Source organism: Triturus cristatus, chromosome 4_1, assembly GCF_964204655.1.
Source record: "Triturus cristatus chromosome 4_1, aTriCri1.1, whole genome shotgun sequence".
Lineage (NCBI taxonomy): Eukaryota > Metazoa > Chordata > Amphibia > Caudata > Salamandridae > Triturus > Triturus cristatus.
In genome coordinates, this window is record NC_140585.1 from 1,118,265,258 (window position 1) to 1,118,288,223 (window position 22,966).

Here is a 22,966-nt window from a genome sequence, read left to right on the forward strand (position 1 = left end):
ACCCTGGCGGACAGAGGAGCAGGCAAGTGAGGGCGTAGCGCCCAGAGGATGGAGACAGGTGTGCGAGGCGCTTGGCAGGCAAGAGCGGCGCCCAGTCTATAGGCATTGTTGTAGGCTTATTGGGGAGGAGAGGGGGTATTTTCTCTTAATAATGCACCTAACCCCGTTGGGATCTTTTTCTGTGCCCAGTGGGTAGTCGGCGTTGAGGTTACGAAAGGATACTAGCGCCTTGAAGCACAGCACATTCCAGTCCTGCGCATTGTTTATGTCAAACTTGTTGTCCGGTGTGACACTCCAATGGGTTGAGTTGAAGTTCACGAAGACTGCAGTTCCCAGAATGCATCTTCTGGATGATGGAAAGCTCGTGTTCATAATGTCATGGAGAGGTTATTCGTACACGTGACCCAGTCCGGCATCGGGTCCAGTTAAGGATAGTTGTATGACACACCGTTCATGTTCGCGCTAGGACCTTTGTTAGCTGGATACTACCTTTGTTAGCGGAATACTGTGGGTGTTCTTGTTTGTGGTGTTTTGTGCTCACACCTCATTTTGAGGATACTTTGTGTTTTATTATAGCGCTTGTATACTTCGCACAGGTCTTTAGATCGTTTTCTTTGTGTTTAAATAGTTTGCGTGTTTTACAGCCTATTGTATGTGAGAATCATTTTGGAAGTATTTTGGTGTCGTGTGAGGGTTGGAGATATACTTAATCAGGGGAGTGGGAATCTTACAATTTCTAAAAAAAAAAAGCATTTACAATGCAACAGTCTCGGCATTGTTTAAGTTAGAGCTATTGGCATTGCTCATGACATTATTTTTGTTTATGTTTTTGTTTTTAAAACATGTAAAGAAACGGCATTGTTATTTACAATGTCAATAGCTTAATCAGTGTGTGTGTAGGTGGCTCTGTGTGTGGGTGCAAATGCAATAGGTCTCGCATTTGAGAGTGATTAAGCTATTGACATTGTAAATAACAATGCCGTTTCTTTAAATGTTTTTAAAAAACAAAAACATAAACAAAAATAATGTCATGAGCAATGCCAATAGCTCTAACTTTACCAATGCCGAGACCATTGCATTGTAAATGCTTGTTTATACGGGGAAGAGAGTACCGAAATGAAAAAAATTCATTTTGTCTGAAGTTGCTAAAATACTGCATTGGAGCTGGCTGCAGGCCTAGTATTCCTACATTCAAGAGTCATTCCATCATACGCATGTTTTAATATATTCATCGAGGGAGCACTTGGGTGAAGTCGGTGGCGTGTTTGACTTACTCTGGTTGATGGTGAAGTAGTCGCTCGGCGTGTTGATGCTGTAGAGAAGGCTGCCCAAAAACCCAGCGGAGTCGGGGTCTCGCGCCGTCACGTTTGCAACAACGGTTCCTGGCACCTGTTCTTCTGGGATGTTGTAAACAGTTTGTTTTCTGAAACGGGGAGGCAACAAACAACGTCACTAGTGATGTCTCGTAATTCGGCTTGAAAATTTCTAATTATGAAGAAGTTGTTTGGAAAACACCTGCAGAATCATGCATCTTTTCTTATTTTAAGTTCCCTAACATTTCTTTCCAACTTACTATCGTATTCGGCGTTTTGATGTCGGTGTCTCCGAGTGGAACCTTCCCTCCTTGTCATGCAGACCATTCATGTCCCTACCCCGATTTCTTCTATTGTGTGACACTGATAGTATTGTTGACTATGAAGGAATAAGTGCCGAAGCCTAAAGTACTGGGGCCGAATTGCAGAAAGTGCCCTGGGGGCGCAACGGGCATTTGAGCCCGCTTTGCGCGCCCCGGGGCACCGCACTTCGGGCGGTCGCAGTCACTGATTGCACTCGCCTGCAAAGGGATCTGTAATTCCCCTTCAAAGTGCAGGCAGGTTGCCGCCTGCACTGTGCAAAAACGGAGCGACTGTAAATCAGCTGCTCCATTTTTCACCAAATATGCTGGCACCCAGGGCTGCGCGAGTTCGCGGCTGCCCTGGAGGCAGCGGATTCAGCATAATACGGTGCATTTTGATTGTTTGCGTATGGCGCACCGTTTAGCGCAAACAATCAAAATGCACCTCGCCAGGTCAGAAGGCCGTGACTAACGCTATTAAATGTTGATGTGCCGAATATTAAGACTGCGTAGTCCTGAACCTACCTCAGGCCGCTTTAATCCACTTACAGACATTACCTGCCACTTTACCTCACTCTTGCAGGTTTCTACTACCTTTGTGGCAATGTTTCTATCTTTCTCTTCCTCCGTCTATCCACTTTATTTGTTTTTCTCTCTCCCTTGCTTTTAGGCAATGTTTGATCAGGAAAATAAGTGCTGTTCCCAGAAATTAGTTCTGGTGCGCCCCACTGACAACCACCACTCCAATTAAGCACTGTAAGGAAAGGGGATAGTCTCTGTGCTCTAGTTGTCCAGTAACAAATGTAATAACCTCTGAGCTAAGCTTTACATTCATTGGGTAGAACTCTCCCATGAATGCGTATAATTATGGCAGTACCGCTCAGTCAATAATATGAGGAAGGAAGTTGTGGAAGAAGGCTTTGCCTAGCTGCAGCGCGCACCTCAGCCAGTGATCGGGCTGAAGAACGCTAGCAGGTGCTGACCTGAGGAAGTAGATATGCCAGTTCATCACCACTGTTCCATCTTGGAGTCAGTAGAAGTCATTTTCAGTCTACAGCCCATAGTACTGTTTTGAGCTCATGTCCCAGCTCAGACATGAGGATATTTGTACCTGTTTCCTACCCAGTCTAGACCATCCTAAAATGTAACACAACCCATAGGCTGGATTGTATTAGGGGCCTAGTCATCTGCCCTGCTTCCCCTTCATTGGATCTGTAGGTTGTTCAAAAGGTTTTTTAATCATATTTCACCTTTTTATGAAGTAAGATGAATTGATGCCGAAAGGAAAAGGGTCAAAATAGGGCACTTCCTAATTTGAGTTCCAGGACTAACCATTTAGTTTCCCCATTCTCAAAAGGAATTCTCTTAGGTTAAGAACCTGAGGAGTAGCCATTGCTGGCCAGAACCCTTTCAGCTGGATCTCCAATAGTCAGGGCTGTTTTCATCAAACTGTGTTAGGCTGCATTTGAGATCAGCACAGTTATCCATCATCTGTCGGGTGACATACAAACCATGAGGTCTCACCAGCTCCCTCCTTGGGACAAGCCCTTTAACATCAGCAAACCCACCAGTTGAAATGCAGCGAGACAACCCTCCACCCACACCCAAGTGGATGATTCTCTGATCCCATCGAACTATCTTCTTACCATCTTGCATTGACCAACTACACAATACCACCTCTAATGACTATCCAACACTGCATCTCTCTGCACTCACCTCAATGCTAATAAACAAAAATAGTTTTCTACACTACCTCTATCCCTGTCTTTCTGCCCCCCACTCCAGCTATTTTCTTTCACCCCTTGATTTATTTGATGTAATATGGAGGTATATTCTGACTCATCTCTTATCTTCTCTCCACACCTGTTCTTAGTCTCTCCTACTGTCCTAATAACCTAACAATATAATCAAATCCCACCCAGTTTCTCTAATTCCAAGCTACTCAACCTCTTTTCCTTTCTGTGGTGTTCTATTTCCTGGGCTGTTCTTCTTATTCCTGCCTATACTAAATAGCCTTATACAATTTTGAATGTGCCCATTAGCCTTCTCTTGAAACTCTCACGCATATCTCCTAATCTTGGATATAGCTCTTCACTGGCTAACTTCTTACTCTCCACTTCAGTGCTGATTAATCTGTATGTTGGAGACTTTGTGAGGGTTTGAAAAAACACTAGACCATAATCTCTTGACCTTGGGGCAAACAGCTCATCAAACTATAATGCGTGGAGGATAACGTGTTATTTGATCTAACCATTGTTGACCTACAAAGTTTACTATCCAGTTTAGATATATTGTAAAGAGAACAATGTGAAAGTGAATCCATCCAGTTTGGACCGGTAGTTGCAGGTGGGCACACTTCCAACCAGAATACTAGAAAAAACAAAAAGTACTCAAAATCCGTATTAAGGATTAAATAATAAAGAAATCTCCTTCTGGGTCACAAGACATAGGTTCATGTCTTTAAAGGATAAAAGCCCTCATTCAAGGATGTATGTTATTTCATAGAATAACGATTTAATGGAATACCATTGCTGAGAAACCATTTAATCTAAACTGTTTAATGTAAATCTTCAGAATGAATGCCATTTACCTTTTCTGACCCTTCACAACCTCTAAACACCATCAATCCCTGCTCCCTAAAGCCCCTCACCGAACTTAAACTACACTTATCCCTGAAGCCTAAAAGCCCTTTCTAAGCCTAAAATCTCACTACCCCCTACCGCCACCCTTGTCTGAACCCTAAATACCCCTTTCTATGTCTAACCCCCACTTATCCCATACCCCTTAAAACACCTCACTACACCCAAACTTCAACCTTCCCTGAACCCTAAAAAACCCTCATCGCCCTAAAACACCAGCAACCCATGACCCATAAGAACTACTCATCACCCTAAACTACTCATCCCTGGATCCTAAAAACCCCTTTTCTACATCCAAACTCCACCCATCCCAGAATGCCTAAAACCCATCACCACCCTAAACCTCACCCCATCCTGAACCCTAAAAACTCTTAACCACCCAAACTGCTACCCATAACCTTCAACAGCCCTAAACTCTGTCGATCCATGACCCCTAAAAACCCTCAACACCCTTACACTCCATTCGTCACTGAAACCTAAAAACACCTCACACACCTAAACACCACTCACCCATGAACATAAAAGACCCCTCACCACCACTCCACTCCACTCATCTCTGAATCCTAAAAACCCCTTTCTATGCCCAAACTCCAATTATTCCTAACCTCTAAAAACCTCTAATCACCCTAAACATTACCCATTCCTAAATCCAAAAACCCCACAGTAGTCGTAAACGCCACCCAAGTTTAATGTAATTTTGGACTTTTCCTTAAAAGTATCTTTCCTTTAAAATGTTTCCTTTACTTTTCGTATTTCCTTCAAAATTTTCTTTCCTTAAAATTGTTTTTCCATGATTTGGTTTCCTCCAATGTGGTTTCTCAGTTTTCGTTTTCCATTAACTCACACACGTCCCTCACCCAGGGATCACAAATAATTTAATTGGTATCCTGCTAGTTTTTCTGGGCCCCTGCAGCTCCGGACAAGATTTTGCTGCATGTTGCCAAGTTATTGACTGAAAAACTCAGCAGAAACCACCTGTCCTCCTCCATCATGTGATGGCGTCCCTGTGGCAGGCTGGGGGCCACAGTCTTTGATAACGCTGTCCAGCGTGGCGAGCCTGAGGACTCAGAGCAGAACAGCACACAGAGGCAGCAGCCTCTCTCTGACTGAGACCGCTTGAGAAGCTCTCATCTGTCTGCAGCTGTAACAGAGCACAGTGCGGTCCGAGGCTAGGCGTGTCAGCACAGGCACCGCCTCTCTCCTGCAATAATCAGCAGAGCACCTACCTGTGGTCCTGAGCCCTGTGTACATTCAGCAGGAGCGAATCTGACAGATGTATATAGAGTCCGATGGCACTCGGCGGGGCTGGCTGGTTCTGATACCGTGCTATGTTTTTAATTCATTCAATCAAGGCCAGAAAAAGTATGCGTTTTTAAGCTTGTAAGATTTGTTATTTGTAGCTTTCGAATTGTCATTCTGCTGTATCTGATATTGTAGTATATTTGTTTTTATTATTATGGTTGTGCTTTTATGGTCATTTTTCATGCACCGAATAAAGCTTTATGAAATGAAATGAAATGATACCGTGAATCGAGTTAGGTGACTCAGACTTCTTCTGATGGGAGTTTTAATGCTGTAAAAACAGATGGTTGGAGCAGGATAGTTCTGCTGGTTGTGAATGGGATTAGAATGGATCATATAGAGTATTGCGTGTGCGTCTCGTTGCTCAATAGGTGGTGGTTTCTAGTATTGAGCTCTTTACCTGGAATTCTTTGCTTGGGTTTACTCCTGAGAAACTGTTAATCGAGGTGTCACCATTAGGTAGTAGAATGCATTCTCATGAGTACCCTTAAACCATGGAAATGTCACACATAACCAATCTGAAAACATGGTAGCAATGATATCAAGGCAGAAACTTAACGTCTGTACATGTTGATGGACTGCAACATATAAAACCGAAGTCACTCCCTAAAAATGTGCCAACTCCAGGCAGTGCATAGACATTCCCCGTGTTGTGGAGTCTAGCACGTTACCTAATGTATACACTTTGCATTTCTGCAGTAATGTTACAAGGAGTATATACCTGACCCAAAATATGGCCACCATGGCAACATGGACTCCTCTGGAATTACCCTCCACTTGCATGTTAATGCTGCTACAGGGTAATTATGCATGTGAGCTAGGATTTGTGTCTTTCTCCCCAAGCATGTATAGGAACCAAGTGAAAAATATGTTTTACTTGCATTCTTATGGGGCACTTGTATATTTTTATCTTTCACTGACAATGAATGGTCACACAGCGTCATAAAAACCAAACCTATAAAGAGTTATTCCAAGCCCTTCTTCAGTGGCAGCTTCTCTGCTAAGGTAGAGCAGCATCGCCCCACTGTTCTTTGAGCAGTGAAAAAAAAGAAAATTATAATAACATGACGTTTTTATCATTTTATTTTTCACTGCCAACTCGGAGGAAGATTGGGGCGGGGCAGGCCAGAGCAGGGAGAGGAGTGGTTTGCACTCCCTAAGTGCGCATGACGGCTTGACCGGCCCTCTTGGGCCAGCCAAACAGTCATGCGCACTTTGCATGTTCCTCGTGTGAGGAACATGCACAGGCTTCCAGTCCTTCTCCGAGAGCCAAACCACAGTGCTCAGACCAATCCAAACGCTGCTGTAAAGCTCAATGTTTTCGTAGCAAATATTTCTCCATTTTACGGCCTTATTGTAGACCCCAAAAATTGCAGGAGTATTTACTATGAGAACATGTGAGAAAGATTGGACACACACTAAATATCTATGCCTCTGTTTATACCAAATATGTTATCACCAGCTTTCAAGGTCCGGTGTGAATTATAAACTAAAATCAACACTACTCATATAGAGGGCTGTTGTCGACTTACCAATTCACATTTTTGGTAAAATTGCAGAAGGCTCTTTTAACATTCAGGGGCTGCTTCACAAAGGTACACTTACACGTTTGTGAAAGTTTATGTTTTTTCAGTGTTCACAAAACTGTATTGTTACAATAAGTTTTTGAGTGTGTCAGAGCAGAGAATTTCGCACAAAAAGATAGGCCTGTCCTATTTTTTATGTGAAGAGTTCTCTGCCCTGAGTGCGGAGCCTAATCTTACTATTAACTAGCAGTCTATGAATACTGAAAAATCGTAAACTTACACAGACGTGTAAGTTTACCATTGTGAATCAGCCCTCACTGTTCGCTTTTAGTTGTAGCTTCATCTCTTTTGGGCCTTTCCTCTGGTTATCTTGTCCCATTCATCACTGGTGTCCCTGGGGTTCTATTGCATTTCAACTGGATAACCTAGTTACTCCTTCAGTACACTTTACTCTCCATGGGTAGTGAATGTGAGTAGACAAGAATCGCTAAAGAGATACGGTATTACACAAGGGAAATACACAGAGCTGGAATACAGTTATTATAGTTAATGTACTCAATGGCCAGTCACAGCTTCTCTCTTTAAAAGGGGTATATGTTTCATTAATACACAGGTGCAAAGGGCAGTTACAATTTGTCGCAACTAACAAAAGTAGGTCAAATGCAACTCTAAGGTTTACATGGTAAGGTACTATGCCACACAAAAGTCCATGGGGAGTGCTTTTCAGTGGGGGCATTTAGGCACTAAGGTTTGGGCACTCTGACACCCTGCTCTTGTGTGACCTTATTTGACCTGTCCTGTGTTTTTTGTTAGTTTGCTTTTGCCAGTGAACGTATTGAGAGTTCACCGTGCCAGACCATAATTGTTGCTAATGGTTCTGCTGGCGGGGGCCAATACAGTAGGTCTGGGCGGTGAACTCTGCTCAGTTCTCAGAGTGCAGAGTCTTTTCTTTGCTTGCGCTCGCCAACGTTAAGTTGGCGAGTTAAGAAAATCCAACGCTAGACCACCTCCCAGCAGGATTTCTCAACACTGGAGGTCGCGGATGTTCGCAACTGCTCGTGTTGATAAACCATCTTTTCACGTTGAGGAAGCTGCCGCTCGAGTAGAAAATCTACTTGAGCGTCAGAAAGAAGCAGCACCCTCGTGCGCTGCGCATGGTGCCACTCGCGCTGATTTTCTAGTGTGGGACCAACAGCTGGTGCAAAAAATCAGCATGAGCAATGTGACTTAACGCACTCTGCCGCTTGCAGAATTCCACATAGCGTGGTGGAGTTTTTTGGTCACTTCGCGGAGTTCTGCGTAGGGGAACTCCACAAACTCTGCCTAGGCCGAATGTTGTATGCAGGACACAGTGAGTGCCTTCATAAAATGTTGCCTGCCTCGCAGACTCTTTGTCTTTCCTTGCGGACTGACAACCCGTTGACCATCGAAGTAGGGACGCAGCAGGTGATGCAACACTCCCAGTTAACTTTGAGAATTTCCAGCAAGAGTTGGATACAAATGAGGCAGTTTACATTGTTTTCTCCAGTAGCCTTTGGTATGCTTGTAGCGGGTCAATGTTTAAGTGTAGGAGAGACTGACTCGATTTTACCTGGAGAGCGACACTTGACTCCTCTCCCATTAGACCAGTTAAGAACTATGGCACTCACTAGAATCTAAGCTGCCACTAACTGTCAGCTTCTTCCTTGCCTGGTGAGGCGGGTTCACACTCTATAATGGATGTGGATAGACGTTGGGTGCACTCCCTACCAGAGGGGCCCTGTGTTCTGCCAGTGAGTAGCATAGAGCATGTGGAGCAGAGCCTGTCACTCACGGGTGTTGAGCACTCTGGGAAAAGCCACCATTTTGTTTGTGGTTTTTTTAACAAACTTTATTGAGCCTTCATGTAGAGTACAGTGTAGCATTACATCAAAGTTATGGCATTTACATTTTTGTTGATCCTTATCTCCCCTTCATCCATAATTAACTCTACGAGCTTCAAATCTTTATTTCCAACGGTACATAACATAAAGAGTTGTAGCTTAATTATAAGAGAACTTGGGGATTTATTTCTAAGTATTGTCAGTACCTCAAAGGAAACGTGTCACGTGTCTGATCCTCGAAGCCCTGAACTAAGTTAACTACCCCCCCCCCCACCCCTACCTGATCCTCCTATGCCCTGCCTTCTATCCTGTCTCCTGCTCGTAAGTCAGCATTCATCGTCAACCTATACTACTGTTGCGTGAAGGGCTGCACCGTGTAGTTCACTCTAGCCAATGCTAGCTGTCCATTGTGTGCTTAAGGTGAAGGGGAAAGCCACCAGTTAAGCCCGAAAGTGGAACGAGAGAGCTGGATGGTGCAGTGCTTCACAGGGAGTGAGCACTTACACACCTACATTCACTTTTCAACCATGCTTCCTTTTAGAAGCAGGTGAGACCTTTGGTATGACAGCAAGAAACCTGGCCTCTGGCCAAACTTCTAGCTATTGTAAAAACTGTGAAAATTATATACAAGTCAGATCAACGACATAAAGACGTCCAAGATACATTGTTTGAGAGTTTAATATATTTTTTTTTAAACAAAAATGTAACTTACATGGTGAAGAAAGGTGTTTCATCATTTATGTTATTAAGATTGACGATCAATGTTCCACTGACGCTTAATCCTCCAGGGTCCGACACGCGGACGCTTAACGTGTAGCTGTGAAAGATACAGAGGTGTGAGAGGAGCAGATGTTTGGGAAGGTTCTGAAGAGATGATGATGCATCTGAGCAGAAGGTGCAGAACATACCTGTCTGGGTCAGTCTCATAATCAAGCACCTTTGTTGTGGAAACAGAACCGGTAGTCGAGACTTGGAATGGAGCCGAAGCAGGGGTAAGGGCATACTATGCAATACAAAAACAAGTGCTGATGAGTGTTAGAATACTAACGTTCTGATCAAAAGTGAATCTCTGAAGGGCTTTATCAAATATTGACATGTTTTGTGTTTAGAAAGCGTGGATGTGACACATGAACATCATAGGTTTGCATTTTACATACCACAGTCAGCTCTTGTCACACAACAGTCTACACCCAATGTTAAAAGAATCATATGTTCATTCAAACTAAATTAAAATTAAAATAAAAAATCTATTTGTAGAACAGTCCGTGTTTACTATACTTTATTGCATAAAAAGCAGTACTTTTTTCAGATCCCATATTTAATAAGGATGATGTGATTACCACAGCTTATTTTCTAGAATTTGTTGGAAGTACATCATTCGCCTGAATTTTAGAGTTTATTGAATAGGAGGGGAAACTGCCTTTTTTAGAGTTTAGGGATTTGTAATGGTAAATGGAGGTAAGGGTAATTTTGGAGTTATGGGGAGAGAAGACGTAAAGAAAGGGTAGAATTAAAAACGGGGTTGTTTGATAGGGTAGCCCACCATATATGTGGGGTTCCCCATATAAATAAAATATAGATGTGTGTGTGCACGTGTGTGTGTATGCACACAATCTATATATATATATATATGTGTGTGTGTGTGTGTGTGTGTGTGTGCGTGTGTGTGTGTGTGTGTGTATATATATATATATATATCTATAGAGAGCGAGAGAGAGAGAGAGAGAAACACCAACAAATTTCTTGCTGAAGGTCCACAATGCAATGCTACGCATTGTAAAGGTCACCGTGTTATTACATGCTTGGTAAAGGCATGTGTGGTAACATCACACGTCTAATGGGAGACCTAGGATCAGTTGGATTTGCTTTTCTACTTCTAGTTATACTCTAAGCTTGCCAATTTAGAGAATAACAACACCAAACCACACCACTAAGTGTTACCATTGTTCTTCGATAAATCACTATTATCTTCAAGAAAGGGCAGTAGAAGCTGATCACCCTGAATGCAATCAGGTTCCATTATTAGTTGAACCTTGCAGACAGCAGCTTCAATATCCTCTCACCTCGACAGACAAAATGTACTTCTTAGCAGAGCCGGATACGCCTGCAATGTAAACCCTTGATTGGGTCAACGATGTACATGCACAATGGTAATAAATCTGTGATAAAGGTCCCTTTATGTGGGGACGGAGTTAATGGGGAATAAAAAAAGATGTTTTCTATTTTACCTCCCATAGGAATCTCCGCTCTCCGCTACAGCAAAAAATACTGAACAGAATTGCCCAAATTGGCATAAAAGTAGATCTTTACCCAGAATAGGTACTTTATGTAATTTGGTGTGAATCCATTCAGTAGTTTTTGGAATATTAGTGTCCATTGTCCTGCCTACCCTGCTACCTCTTAGAGGACCAACTGAAACATCACGTCTTCCATTTCCCTCCCGTGCCCAGTTTGTTTTTTCCCGTGTTGTGCAAAGGCTGCCCGGGGGGCCACGTAGGGGACCCTCCAACAGGGCGACCGCCTTAGTGCCACAGGAAGGCACAGAAGTCTGCTGACTAGGCTCCCTGGGCTTGGGACCAGGGGGTCTGCTGGCCGCGTCACTTCCGGCTGTGGGAGGGGGACAGGGGTACAAAAGCCTTAACCCGCCCACTGTGCTGTCTCTTGACTTCTGGCCGTCGCGCCGTTTCCCGCCCTCCCGCTTACCCTGCGGACGGCCAAAGGGTGGCAGGGGGAGGGGAAGAATATAACCTATTGTTTTGTGTTGCAGGAGGAGTTGCAGGGCGATCCAGAGTCTGCAAGGTACAGAAGGGTACTATATGCAGTAGCACAACAAGGGTGCTAAGCCAAGGATACCCAGGGATGTCTTAGCGTTGTCCCCTGGAAGAACTACGGCGCCCCGTTAGTCCTACGGGCGGTTGTGGGTCTGAGCAACCGGGGGCTGCCTTGAACGCTCCGCCCACCTTTTGGGGGGCGTGAGTAAGGGAGTGGACTGGCGGTCCACTGATGGGAGGGGTGGTCCCTCCCAATAATTGGTAACCACCGATTGGCGACGTCCACTAGGCAATTTGGCTCATCAGGCGGGCAGATGGCATAAGGGCTGGCCTGCCCTTGGATCCATAACCCACCATGTTGGCATATTTGTTATGCAAATAAACCTGCAGCAATTTTCTCCACTAACAAGGTGTCGTGTGGTTTATTTATGTATGTTGCTGTATGAGAACTTAGGAGTGTTGCCGATATTTGCACTATGGTGCTATGCATATTCCTTTCCGGCCTCATGCCTTCCTGCCTTTTCCATGACTCACGTCTTTTCCTTCATCGCCCTGCCATGACCCCTGCCTGCCTCATTGTTGTTGGCCTTGGACACTGTAGGTCATTCCTTGCCTCTTTCTTGCCTCATTGCTCCAGGGCCGGCCTTGGCCCCTGCACATCACTCGCTTTCCCCTGCCTGCCTTACTGCTGCTGGCTTTGAACAGCACAGCTCACTCCGAGGCCCCGCCTTCCTTGCTTTTGCTGCTCCCAGGCACCCCAGGTTTGCCATGCCCTCGGCACCATAAATGGTGTTCACATGTACGTTTTCACCAGGAACATTAATGCTTGTCCTTAAGAGCTGCCTAGACACTCAAACATGGCAGTCAATGTTGCTATTTCTTTAGAACTTACCGTAAGGTCACTTTTTGGACTTTCTGGATCAGAAGCCTCTATTTGGTAAACCATCCCAACAGGAACTCCTTCATTGATATAAATGACTACATCTGTGCAAGTTTTATTTAAAAAAAAAAGACAGTTAGTAGTTGGGCCTGTGTTATGGGTATCACATTCTTCAAAGCTCATTAACATCAACACAGGCATGTAGTACCTGATTCCAAAGGCTTCTGGTGCGCATGTGTAACTTATGCACGCTAGAACGACAAGTTGTACCTAGAAACCTCACTGGCCAGTCCCAAAGATGAGTCATCTGGGCACGAGGATGTTACACACATAATGCAGAACACGCGCCTTCATCTAACCCAGAAGAGGGCGCTCTAAGGGACGTGCTTATGAAGTTTCAGGGAAAGTATATGCAAATGTTGTGAAAGTCTACACAGTCGCAAATTTGTGTGCAATCACAAACACTGAAAATGCATTGGTCACACCTATTGGTACTTCCAAACATGCACCTGAATGAATCAGCTGCACTTAGACCAATAAGGGCAACCCTTTTTCAGAAGGGTCGTGGCGGTAAAGAGGTTTGATGATGACCAATGATTCTCTATGAACGGGAAAAAAGCGAAATAAGACATATTTTTGAACTTCTCTTATTTCCTACCCCTATGCACTACACAGCACTGCAATTTCCAGAACGAAGAGAGCCCGAACACTTAAAGTTAGAAATCACAGGGATTTGTCAGGAATGGGTCTGAATGGCATAAGTGCGTTTGTACAAGTCAACTACGCGAGCATTGAGGGAACCTTGACATATGCCGGTGCAATGCATAGGTATATATAAGACATCAGGACATTCACGCCTCTTTTTGTTACGCCTACCCACATTGCAAACTAATCAATTGGGGCTATTAGTATAGGAAGGTGACATATTCAATCTCACAAAGGACTGGTGGTGACAGATATAGTCAAACTGAGTAAATGTCAAGAGATACGCTTATTTCATGAAATATTTTTCTGCCCATAGTTTACAATATTTTCCAAATTGTAAGTGTCATCATCTCTTTTTAAATATGAAAAACCTAAATCTGCCCCACACCCTTTTAAAGTAGGGTTTATTGCCAGTGTCTTACTTAAACAACAAACATACCTTCGGTGGCCATGTTATCCAGAAATATAGGAGGTTCGTTGACGTTGACCAGTTGGATGGTCAGTATCTGAAGGGCCGTGAAGCCGTTGGTGTCCTTGGCATAGATCTGCAGCTCAAAGCTGGTTGGTGCAGACTCGAAGTCCAGCGGTGGGGCTCCAGTAGTAAAGACCTGAAATCCAGAGTGCCAGAGTTATCCTGCTGTTCGGATAGTTGTAGAAACTTCTCAAATGTAGACCAACAATGACCAAATTGTCTAGTCAAGAAGTGTGTGTTTTGTAACTTACCCTCGCGTTTAGGTAAAATAACACAATTTCTAAACAGTTACCAAGGTAACACCCACAGTCTGGAGATGTTTTATTTCACATTTTCTCAATTAATTAAATCTTGACTATCACAAAAACTGTTTATCCTTTGGTTTCTCATCTGATTTCAACCGTCACCAACTAGATACGTCAACCTTTCACACAAAAATAGATATATACGTTGATAAAAAAGAATACAACATTGGCAATAAATCGCTCTCATCAATTGGTCATTACACTTACTTATAGAGAGGATGTGAGACAAAAGCCATTCATGAACAAAATTATTTTCTTGCCGTTCGTGTACAAAACCAAACCAAACCTGCGCTGTCCCACTGCGGACAGGTAAAGGGTCTCATGGCAACAAGTCCTGTTTTTTCCCCCGTCGACCATCCTCAATGCCTCACGGTGTATGCTGACATTAATGGGATTAATTTAAGTTACCAGAATGTAAGCTGCAGCAGTTGTAACAACTATTACTACACGTCAATAATAGCTCTCCTTACTGTTACTATATATTGAGACTGTAACCTACATTACCTGCCCTTACTGTTACTACATATCGATAATAGCTGCCTTTATTGTTACTACATATCGATAACGTGATCTACAGTACCTGCCCTTACTGTTACCACATATCGATAACGTGATCTACAGTACCTGCCCTTACTGTTACCACATATCGATAACGTGATCTACAGTACCTGCCCTTACTGTTACCACATATCGATAACGTGATCTACAGTACCTGCCCTTACTGTTACTACATATCGATAACGTGATCTACAGTACCTGCCCTTACTGTTACCACATATCGATAACGTGATCTACAGTACCTGCCCTTACTGTTACTACATATCGATAATAGCTGCCTTTATTGTTACTAGATATCGAGAATGTAACCTATGGTACCTGCCCTTGCTGTTACCACATATCGATAACGTGATCTACAGTACCTGCCCTTACTGTTACTACATATCGATAACGTGATCTACAGTACCTGCCCTTACTGTTACCACATATCGATAACGTGATCTACAGTACCTGCCCTTACTGTTACCACATATCGATAACGTGATCTACAGTACCTGCCCTTACTGTTACTACATATCGATAACGTGATCTACAGTACCTGCCCTTACTGTTACCACATATCGATAACGTGATCTACAGTACCTGCCCTTACTGTTACCACATATCGATAACGTGATCTACAGTACCTGCCCTTACTGTTACTACATATCGATAACGTGATCTACAGTACCTGCCCTTACTGTTACTACATATCGATAATAGCTACCTTTATTGTTACTACATATCGATAACGTGATCTACAGTACCTGCCCTTACTGTTACTACATATCGATAATAGCTACCTTTATTGTTACTAGATATCGAGAATGTAACCTAAAGTAGCTGCCCTTACTGTTACCACATATCGATAACGTGATCTACAGTACCTGCCCTTACTGTTACTACATATCGATAATGTGATCTACAGTACCTGCCCTTACTGTTACCACATATCGATAACGTGATCTACAGTACCTGCCCTTACTGTTACTACATATCGATAACGTGATCTACAGTACCTGCCCTTACTGTTACTACATATCGATAACGTGATCTACAGTACCTGCCCTTACTGTTACTACATATCGATAATAGCTGTCCTCACTGTTACTACATATTGATAATGTTATCCTACAGTAGCTGCCCTTACTGGTAATTCATATGAATAATGTAGCCTAAAGTAATTTTCCTCACACTGGTGACAGGTACCCCGGCAGGGACGAAGCGCTATGCAGTGCCCTGGTTTGTGGAACTACGGGTATTGCCCATCCCTCTCAGTGATGGAGGGGAAGTTGCTGCAAAGTTATACCCCGGATGCCCTAGGTTGAGAGCTTGGAGGATGGATATGGAAAGGGGCCTGCTGGCAGTTTTGCATTCTGAAGTGTTGCCAATTGTTTTATTGATTGCACAATCCTTGATGTTTTGCTGATTTTATGTACTGTATTCTCAGAACTATGATGCCTTGGACTGATTTTACAAGTGCATTCTGCAGTGTTGCGCTGTAATGGGTGGAGACAACTGTTTTAATGCCTGTACGATCGTTGAGCTGTTTTGCTGAAGCTTATGTCCTGTAGCCTCATAACAATGTATGGCCAATCTTACTGTATTCTCATAACAATGAGGTATGCTTAACTATGGTTAACATTCCTCACTGATGCAATGAGTCTATGTGAATAAAAGGGTACGCCCTTGGTTAAACCACATTAATTACAATTTGCTGTCTCATTGGGAGTTGTTTTAGAGGGGGCGGCGAGTTGCACCTTGTGAGCGTATCCTACAGAAGTTCTTCTTGCCTTTACTTTGTATCAATGATGTAAACCACAGCAGTTGCCCTTCCGTTGCTACACCTCAATAAAGAAATCTACAGTAGTTGTGTTCTCCAATACTGCATATCGATAATGTAACGTAGGGTTGTTGATGTCCTAACGGTTACTGCATATAGATAAAGCCACATACAATTGTCGCTGTTGCCACATACCCATCATGTAGCGTACAGTAGTTTTCCTTGCCGTTATTACGTATTGATAATGTACCCTACAGAGGTTGCCCTCTCTGTCACTAAATATCAATAATGTAACCCACAGAAGTTGTCAACACTGTTACTACAAATCGATCATGGAACCGTCAGTTGCTGTTCTTGCTGTTTCTACAAATTAACAATGTGACCTACATTCGTTTTCATCAGAATTACTAACACTAATGTAACCTACAGTAGTTGTCCTTGCAGGTACTACATATCAATCATGTAACCTAGATTGGTTGTCCTCACCGTTACTAGATATCGATAATGTAACCTATAGTGGATGTTCTTGCTGTGACTAATGGTCTTATTTAGAGTTTGGTGGGTGGGATTCTCCATCACAAATGTGGAGGATTTTCTGTCCACCATATTACAAGAGCATTACAGCTACTAATATGATGGACTTGATAACTACCACGTTTGTGACAGAGTATCCCACATACAAAACTCTGATTAAGGCCTTGAAATATCGATAATTTAGCCCACAATTGTTGACGTCACTGTTACTACAGGTCAATAATGTACCCTGCAGTAGTTGTTCTTTGGATTACCATTGACAATGTAAACTATAGCCAGGGCCACTGGAATTATGCGATTGTGTGGCCGCTGCGATTTTCACATAATTATAGTTTTGCCACATCTGCCACATAATCCATCATCTGCCACATAATCTACAGATTTTAACAAAAAAAATGGTTTCTAGCTCAAACGGTTCAAAAGTTACTCAAAACGCGATGGCACGTGTTGCCACACGGTGGAAGGCCCTTTGCTAAGATGCACTGTACACCTTTCTGTTGCTTATTGCTATATTTGGATGTTAAACAGATACTAACGAGGTGCAACCAATGCCCAGAGAATGTTACCAAGTTTAAAAATAATGAAAAAGTAGTAATACTATTACAAAATGTGCCAAATTGTGCCGCATAATTTGCCTTTTCTTGGTGCATAATTTACTCAACCTTGCAGCATAATTTGGCGTTCTCCTACCGCATAATTCCAGTGGCCCTGCCTATAGTAGATGCCCTTGCTGTAACTGCAAATCAATATTGTAGCCTACATTGTTCTTTCTCGCCATTACTACAGTATCCTATAGTAGTTGGTCTCACTGTTACTACGCATTGGGTAGTAGTTACCCTTAACTGCTATCAATAATGTAACCTACAGTAGCTGCTCTCGCCAATAGCATATTCTACACATGTTTCTCAGCGTACTTCTGCTGATAGAGAGCTATAACATTCATGCTGGCCTCACCAAATGCAAACCTACGACAGGCAGAAGTTTGGCAGTTGCATCCTTATAAGAAAAGCACAAATATGTTAACAATATTTCACTTTAGAAGTGGGGCAATAGTAGTAGTTAAAGCCTAACAGACAGTAGTAAAAGAAGTGACCAAGTGAAAGGTAAAATTTGCAAAAGGTAACAAGCCCTGTATAAATTCGATTGAATTTAATGTAAGTATAAAAGAGCCATATACACCAAGGGCAGATGGGAGGGATAGGAGAAAGGCAAAATTGTGAGTAAAGAGAATGCAAGGAAAGCAAAAAGGGAAAGAGAGTGCAAATACAGGCTGGAAAGGGAGAATGATTACTGTATATGACACATCTTTACACTGGAACACTAACACAGAAAGACAAGCATTGACAAAGCCCTTGGGCCTAATGCAGTGGTCCAACACATGGAAACAAGGCATTCACAAATGCTGTTGATTCTTGCTGCATGCATAAATGCTGGTTGTCACATTAAAACCAGTCCTAGTGTGTTTTTTCCTTCCCATCGCTGGGAAACATAGAAAAAAGTATTGCTTTCTGTCTAAAAATGTATATGAGGTTTAATGACTTAATGTGACAAACAATGACTGCCATGTTTTGTTGAAGCGATTAGTTAACCTGATCTCAGCAGATCACCAAAGGATTTAATTAGGGTGAGTTAGTTCACAAAAAGAAGACGGCGAGAAAAAGGTATTTGAGGGACAGGTGCAGAACTTTACATTATTTATGTGTAAATGTATCATATTATTGCCGGTCCCTACTGGAAGTTCAGCTTTTCTGCAAGAAAATCTTTACAAAAAAAGTAAATCCGAGTGTGAGGGTGTATTGTTATGTTAAAGCAGTCAACTCATCACGAAGGATGGATTCTGACTGCAGACAGATCAGTGATGCTATGGCGTTATTGATCAGTCTGAAAAATAATGTGTTGGTCACTGGCAGGCTGAACAATGTATCTGGGCTCCATAAATTATTTTGCTACATTTGGATACCCACCATGTGGAGGACTCATTGCAGTTTGGCGATGAGTGTCTGCCTATGGGAGATTGAGAATTGGAATTTTTATTTTTTCCCCCACAAGCTATTAGGGGAAAATCAGCCAGGTCCTGTGGTGCCTGCGCGAGTGCAAAGAAGTAGGCAGGGTGAGGCTGGCCTATGCAGCAATTAAGCACTGCCCACTGGGCTGGTAAGACACATCAGTGTGTGGGCCTGTTTTTTAGCAGTTGTGGTCCGGTTTTATGGCCAGGTCTGCCGTTTTTTAGGTCTCGCCTAAGCAGCGCATACGCTGCTTCCTGACATGCCATTTGTTCCTGTGTGTGCTCTTGAAAATTCCTTTCTGTGGCTACTTGATTTCATTTGTCCCTCCTCTCCATGGGTGGTTTTTGCCCCTGGCGACGGACCATGTTACATATATCATTGTTCCTTTGTCTATTTCTGTTGCTTGGTTGCACTCCTTTTTAGGTCTCGTGAGCCAAAGGCTCGAAGAGACATTTTATATCTGGGCTTTTCAAAGTGCTGCCGTGGCCTAAAGCTACAGTGCACGTGAACGTGCACGCGCGCAGCGCCATGTGTCTTTCCTCCGTAGCGATCGTAATCACGATCACTTTCACTTTCGCGGGCTCCTCTGTTGCTGGCATTCCCCCCTCCCTTCTCGCCCAGCCCTTCTTGTTTCATGTGCCCTGACAAATGCCGTCGGGAAGACTTATACGCCACATACCCTTCTATATTCTTAGTATTACTGGCCCTAGGGGCCGCTCGCATCCCGTCCCGGCTGCACTCTTATTATGCAGATTAACCGCGGCTTTAATGCGCCCCCACCCGGTCCATTACTGTTATGGAAATCCCGGCCCGTGCTCATCTTGTGATAACGCCATCGTCCTCGGGGACACCGTCGACCGCTCCGACCCATCCTGCGGCGCGTTATCTGGCCACCCTCCCATGAGACCGGGACACAATCTTTTGCTTCCTGGCGGTCTCTTCCGATCCACCGCGTTGACTCGAGGTGCCTCTGTTGCAAGCCTGCTGCCTGGAGCCTCGTCGGCCCTTACAGTCCCGGGACATGGCTTGATAGCGCCAAACACCACCGTTCTGGCTCCAGGTGCTAGTGCCGTCCTGCCTATGTTCGTCGCCTCCTCACCAGCGTCCCTGCTTCTTTTCCAGCTCGTCAACTTCTGTCACGTTCATTCTCCTCCCCCGTGGAAGTTGGATTTACAGTGCTATGAAGTGGCCACAAAACTGGTAGCAAGTGGGCTATAAAAATCAGGTTCTTGCAAACTTCAATTCTGTTGTAAGAATAGGATTTACACACGGGCTCCAGTGTACATTGTGGTAGTTTTGTTAGGTAAAATATGGTATTCAAGGAAAACGAAAGCCCTTTGAAGTATTTTAAACAACCAGGCATAAGTGTGCCACGCTTTATGTACGAGTTGCAGCTTCAGAGCTGCATCTCACTGTGCTTTTCCATCACCAGCGGCACATCACAGCAGTCTGCGAGCCCCACAGTAACAATGTTGTTCCTGCTTACAATTCACATGCTTTACTTGATCTTGCATTCCCTATAAGTGTTTGCTTCTTCCAGGATGTTACTTTTTTTTCCAAGCAGTATATTACACTTATCTCCCCTCCTCATAACCTAATTTCCATTGACTCGTTCTCCAGCACCGAGAGGTCATACCAATGGCAACAGGCTATGCAAATATGATCACTCCACTTCAAATAAAAAAGTACAAAAACATTTTAAACGCCAACAGCTCTAACTTTAAGAAATGCGAGACCTATTTCATTGCAAATGCTTGTATACATAAGCGGTCAGTCAGGAAAGTGGGGCGGGGTGGGCTGCAGCCTCGTGCATTATGTGGAAGGCAAGGGATGTAGTGCATTGTACTGCAGCATTTGTATAGTGCCCCTATGTGGCTTGCCTACATCTCGCTCTCAGCTGCCTCCAGGAATGCAAATATTGAGATATTAATCTCAGACAATAATGCCGCATTATCCTTTCCGAAACGTTTGTGTTGAGGCTCAGTTAATTAAGTCTGCAATTTAAACAGGTATTGCCTGATTGATTTTAAAACATCAGCAGTTTTTAAAATTCGCTGTACCCCATATATGCGACCTAAAAGCCTCCCATGGAGTACCACAGTGTTCCACAGACCCCACATTCAACTCAAAATAATCCACAATTGTCATTCGAATTTCTTTAGTGAAAACCACATACTATAGTGCCTGATGGAGAAAGAGAGGCACTATGACAACAGTTCCTTAAGAGAATGGGCAGCTCCAGCACCACTGGGGAGTAACTTAATAGTGAATTATTATAAGAGTCTTGTATAGCGCTCAGCTACCCGCACAGGGTTTCTTGGCGCTTTGGCAACAGGTCGGGTCTGGCAATTACAACGGAATCAGACCATCCACACTGCTACACGAAACACTGCTGCACGCCGCACACTGCTGCACGCCGCACACTGCTGCACGCCGCACACTGCTGCACGCCACACACTGCTGCACGCCTCACACTGCTGCACGTCTCACACTGCTGCATGCCTCACACTGCTGCATGCCGCTGCACGCCACACACTGCTGCACGCCTCACACTGCTGCATGCCACACACTGCCACACACTGCTGCACGCCACACACTGCTACACAAAACATTGCTGCACGCCACACACTGCTGCACGGCACACACTGATCCAACCGGCACACTGCTGCACGCCACACACTGCTGCACACTGCTGCATTACTCACTGCTGCATGCTGCACGAAAATGCTGCACGCAGCACACTGCTGCACGCCGCACACTGCTGCACGCCGCTGCACGCCACAGTGCTGCATGCCTCACACTGCTACACGAAACACTGCTGCACGCAGCCCACTGCTGCACGCCGCACACTGCTGCACGTCACAGTGCTGCATGCCCCACACTGCTACACGAAACACTGCTGCATGCCGCACACTGCTGCACGCCGCACACTGCTGCACGCCGCACACTGCTGCACGCTGCACACTGCTTTTATGCGAGTTTATGCTACTGACATTGTAAATGACAATGCCTTCTATTTGTTTTAAAACCAAAACATAAATAAAAGGCATTGTAATTTTACAATGCCAATAGCTCAAACTCTTATAAATGCGAGACCTATTGCATTGCAAATGCTTGTTCCGTTTTGCTTTGTTTTTTTTTTTTGACAGGCACGGGAAAACTAATGCTAGACTCAAACTGTCACGTGGCCCATAGGGACATTGTCGTCTTCACTAAGTTAGCATAAGCACGTTGCAGCCTGCCTACTGCTTTGAGCACGTTACTACACATCTTCATTTTTGCAATAATTTCTATGGCTGTTTTCACACGAGAACTCATCGCTGTGTTCACTGTTTGCATGTTCCTGGGATTGTGACTGAACATTATGTGCAAGGTTGAACAACAATGCCCCTTGTTATTGTGTTCTGGCCAGGCCTTAGCCCTTAGACAAAACATACCAATGCAGCTGTTGTTTGGTCAAATGTACTTGGGTTTTTATTAGAATACATGAATAGGTAGCACACACTTGGAGAGGGACCTTTCCAGAGAGGAGAGCGAGACAGCACCTATGACGTAGATCTACCATCTATAGGCTAAGGTACGGAGTCTGCCGACAAAGCCCAGAGATCTTCCACTACATAATAATACTACTTCTTATCAAGGGGAGAGAGGTTAGGCTCTATTGCCTTTCCACGATGACATCTCCCTTCATGATTTATGGACTAGCTGCTATGCTGACTATATTTGTACAATGCATTTTTCTGCTTGTTGTAGCATGTATACTCCATGTTAGGACACGATAGTTAAAATAAATATTTTAAACTGTTTCGTGTCTCTGTCAGATTTTATTGTGGACAAGTACAAGAGTGCGAGCGTAAGGGTGTGTCTTGTTACCACGATTCCTGAGAGATCTGGGAGTGTTGTGTTCTGGTGTGTCTAATCATTTGTTTCTCTGTGAGTGAGTAGGAGAGCAAGTGAGACACTAAAGCTAGAAGTTACTGGGCTTGTGGGTACTAAGGTGGTAGGAAGACCCAGTCCCTATATACCAGG

General features: G+C 43.9%; 1 protein-coding gene across 1 annotated transcript in view; it reads right to left on the minus strand.

Moving 5' to 3' along the window:
- The window catches only part of CDHR3 (cadherin related family member 3), a 280,029-nt gene that overhangs the window by 196,454 nt on the left and 60,609 nt on the right, over positions 1-22,966 (minus strand). The window contains exons 3-7 of the mRNA XM_085654140.1: positions 13,740-13,908; positions 12,608-12,699; positions 9,853-9,947; positions 9,657-9,761; positions 1,275-1,423 (exon numbers count right to left, since the gene is read on the minus strand). Coding sequence (XP_085510266.1) covers positions 1,275-1,423; positions 9,657-9,761; positions 9,853-9,947; positions 12,608-12,699; positions 13,740-13,908 — 610 coding nt within the window. The remainder of the gene's footprint in view (positions 1-1,274; positions 1,424-9,656; positions 9,762-9,852; positions 9,948-12,607; positions 12,700-13,739; positions 13,909-22,966) is intronic.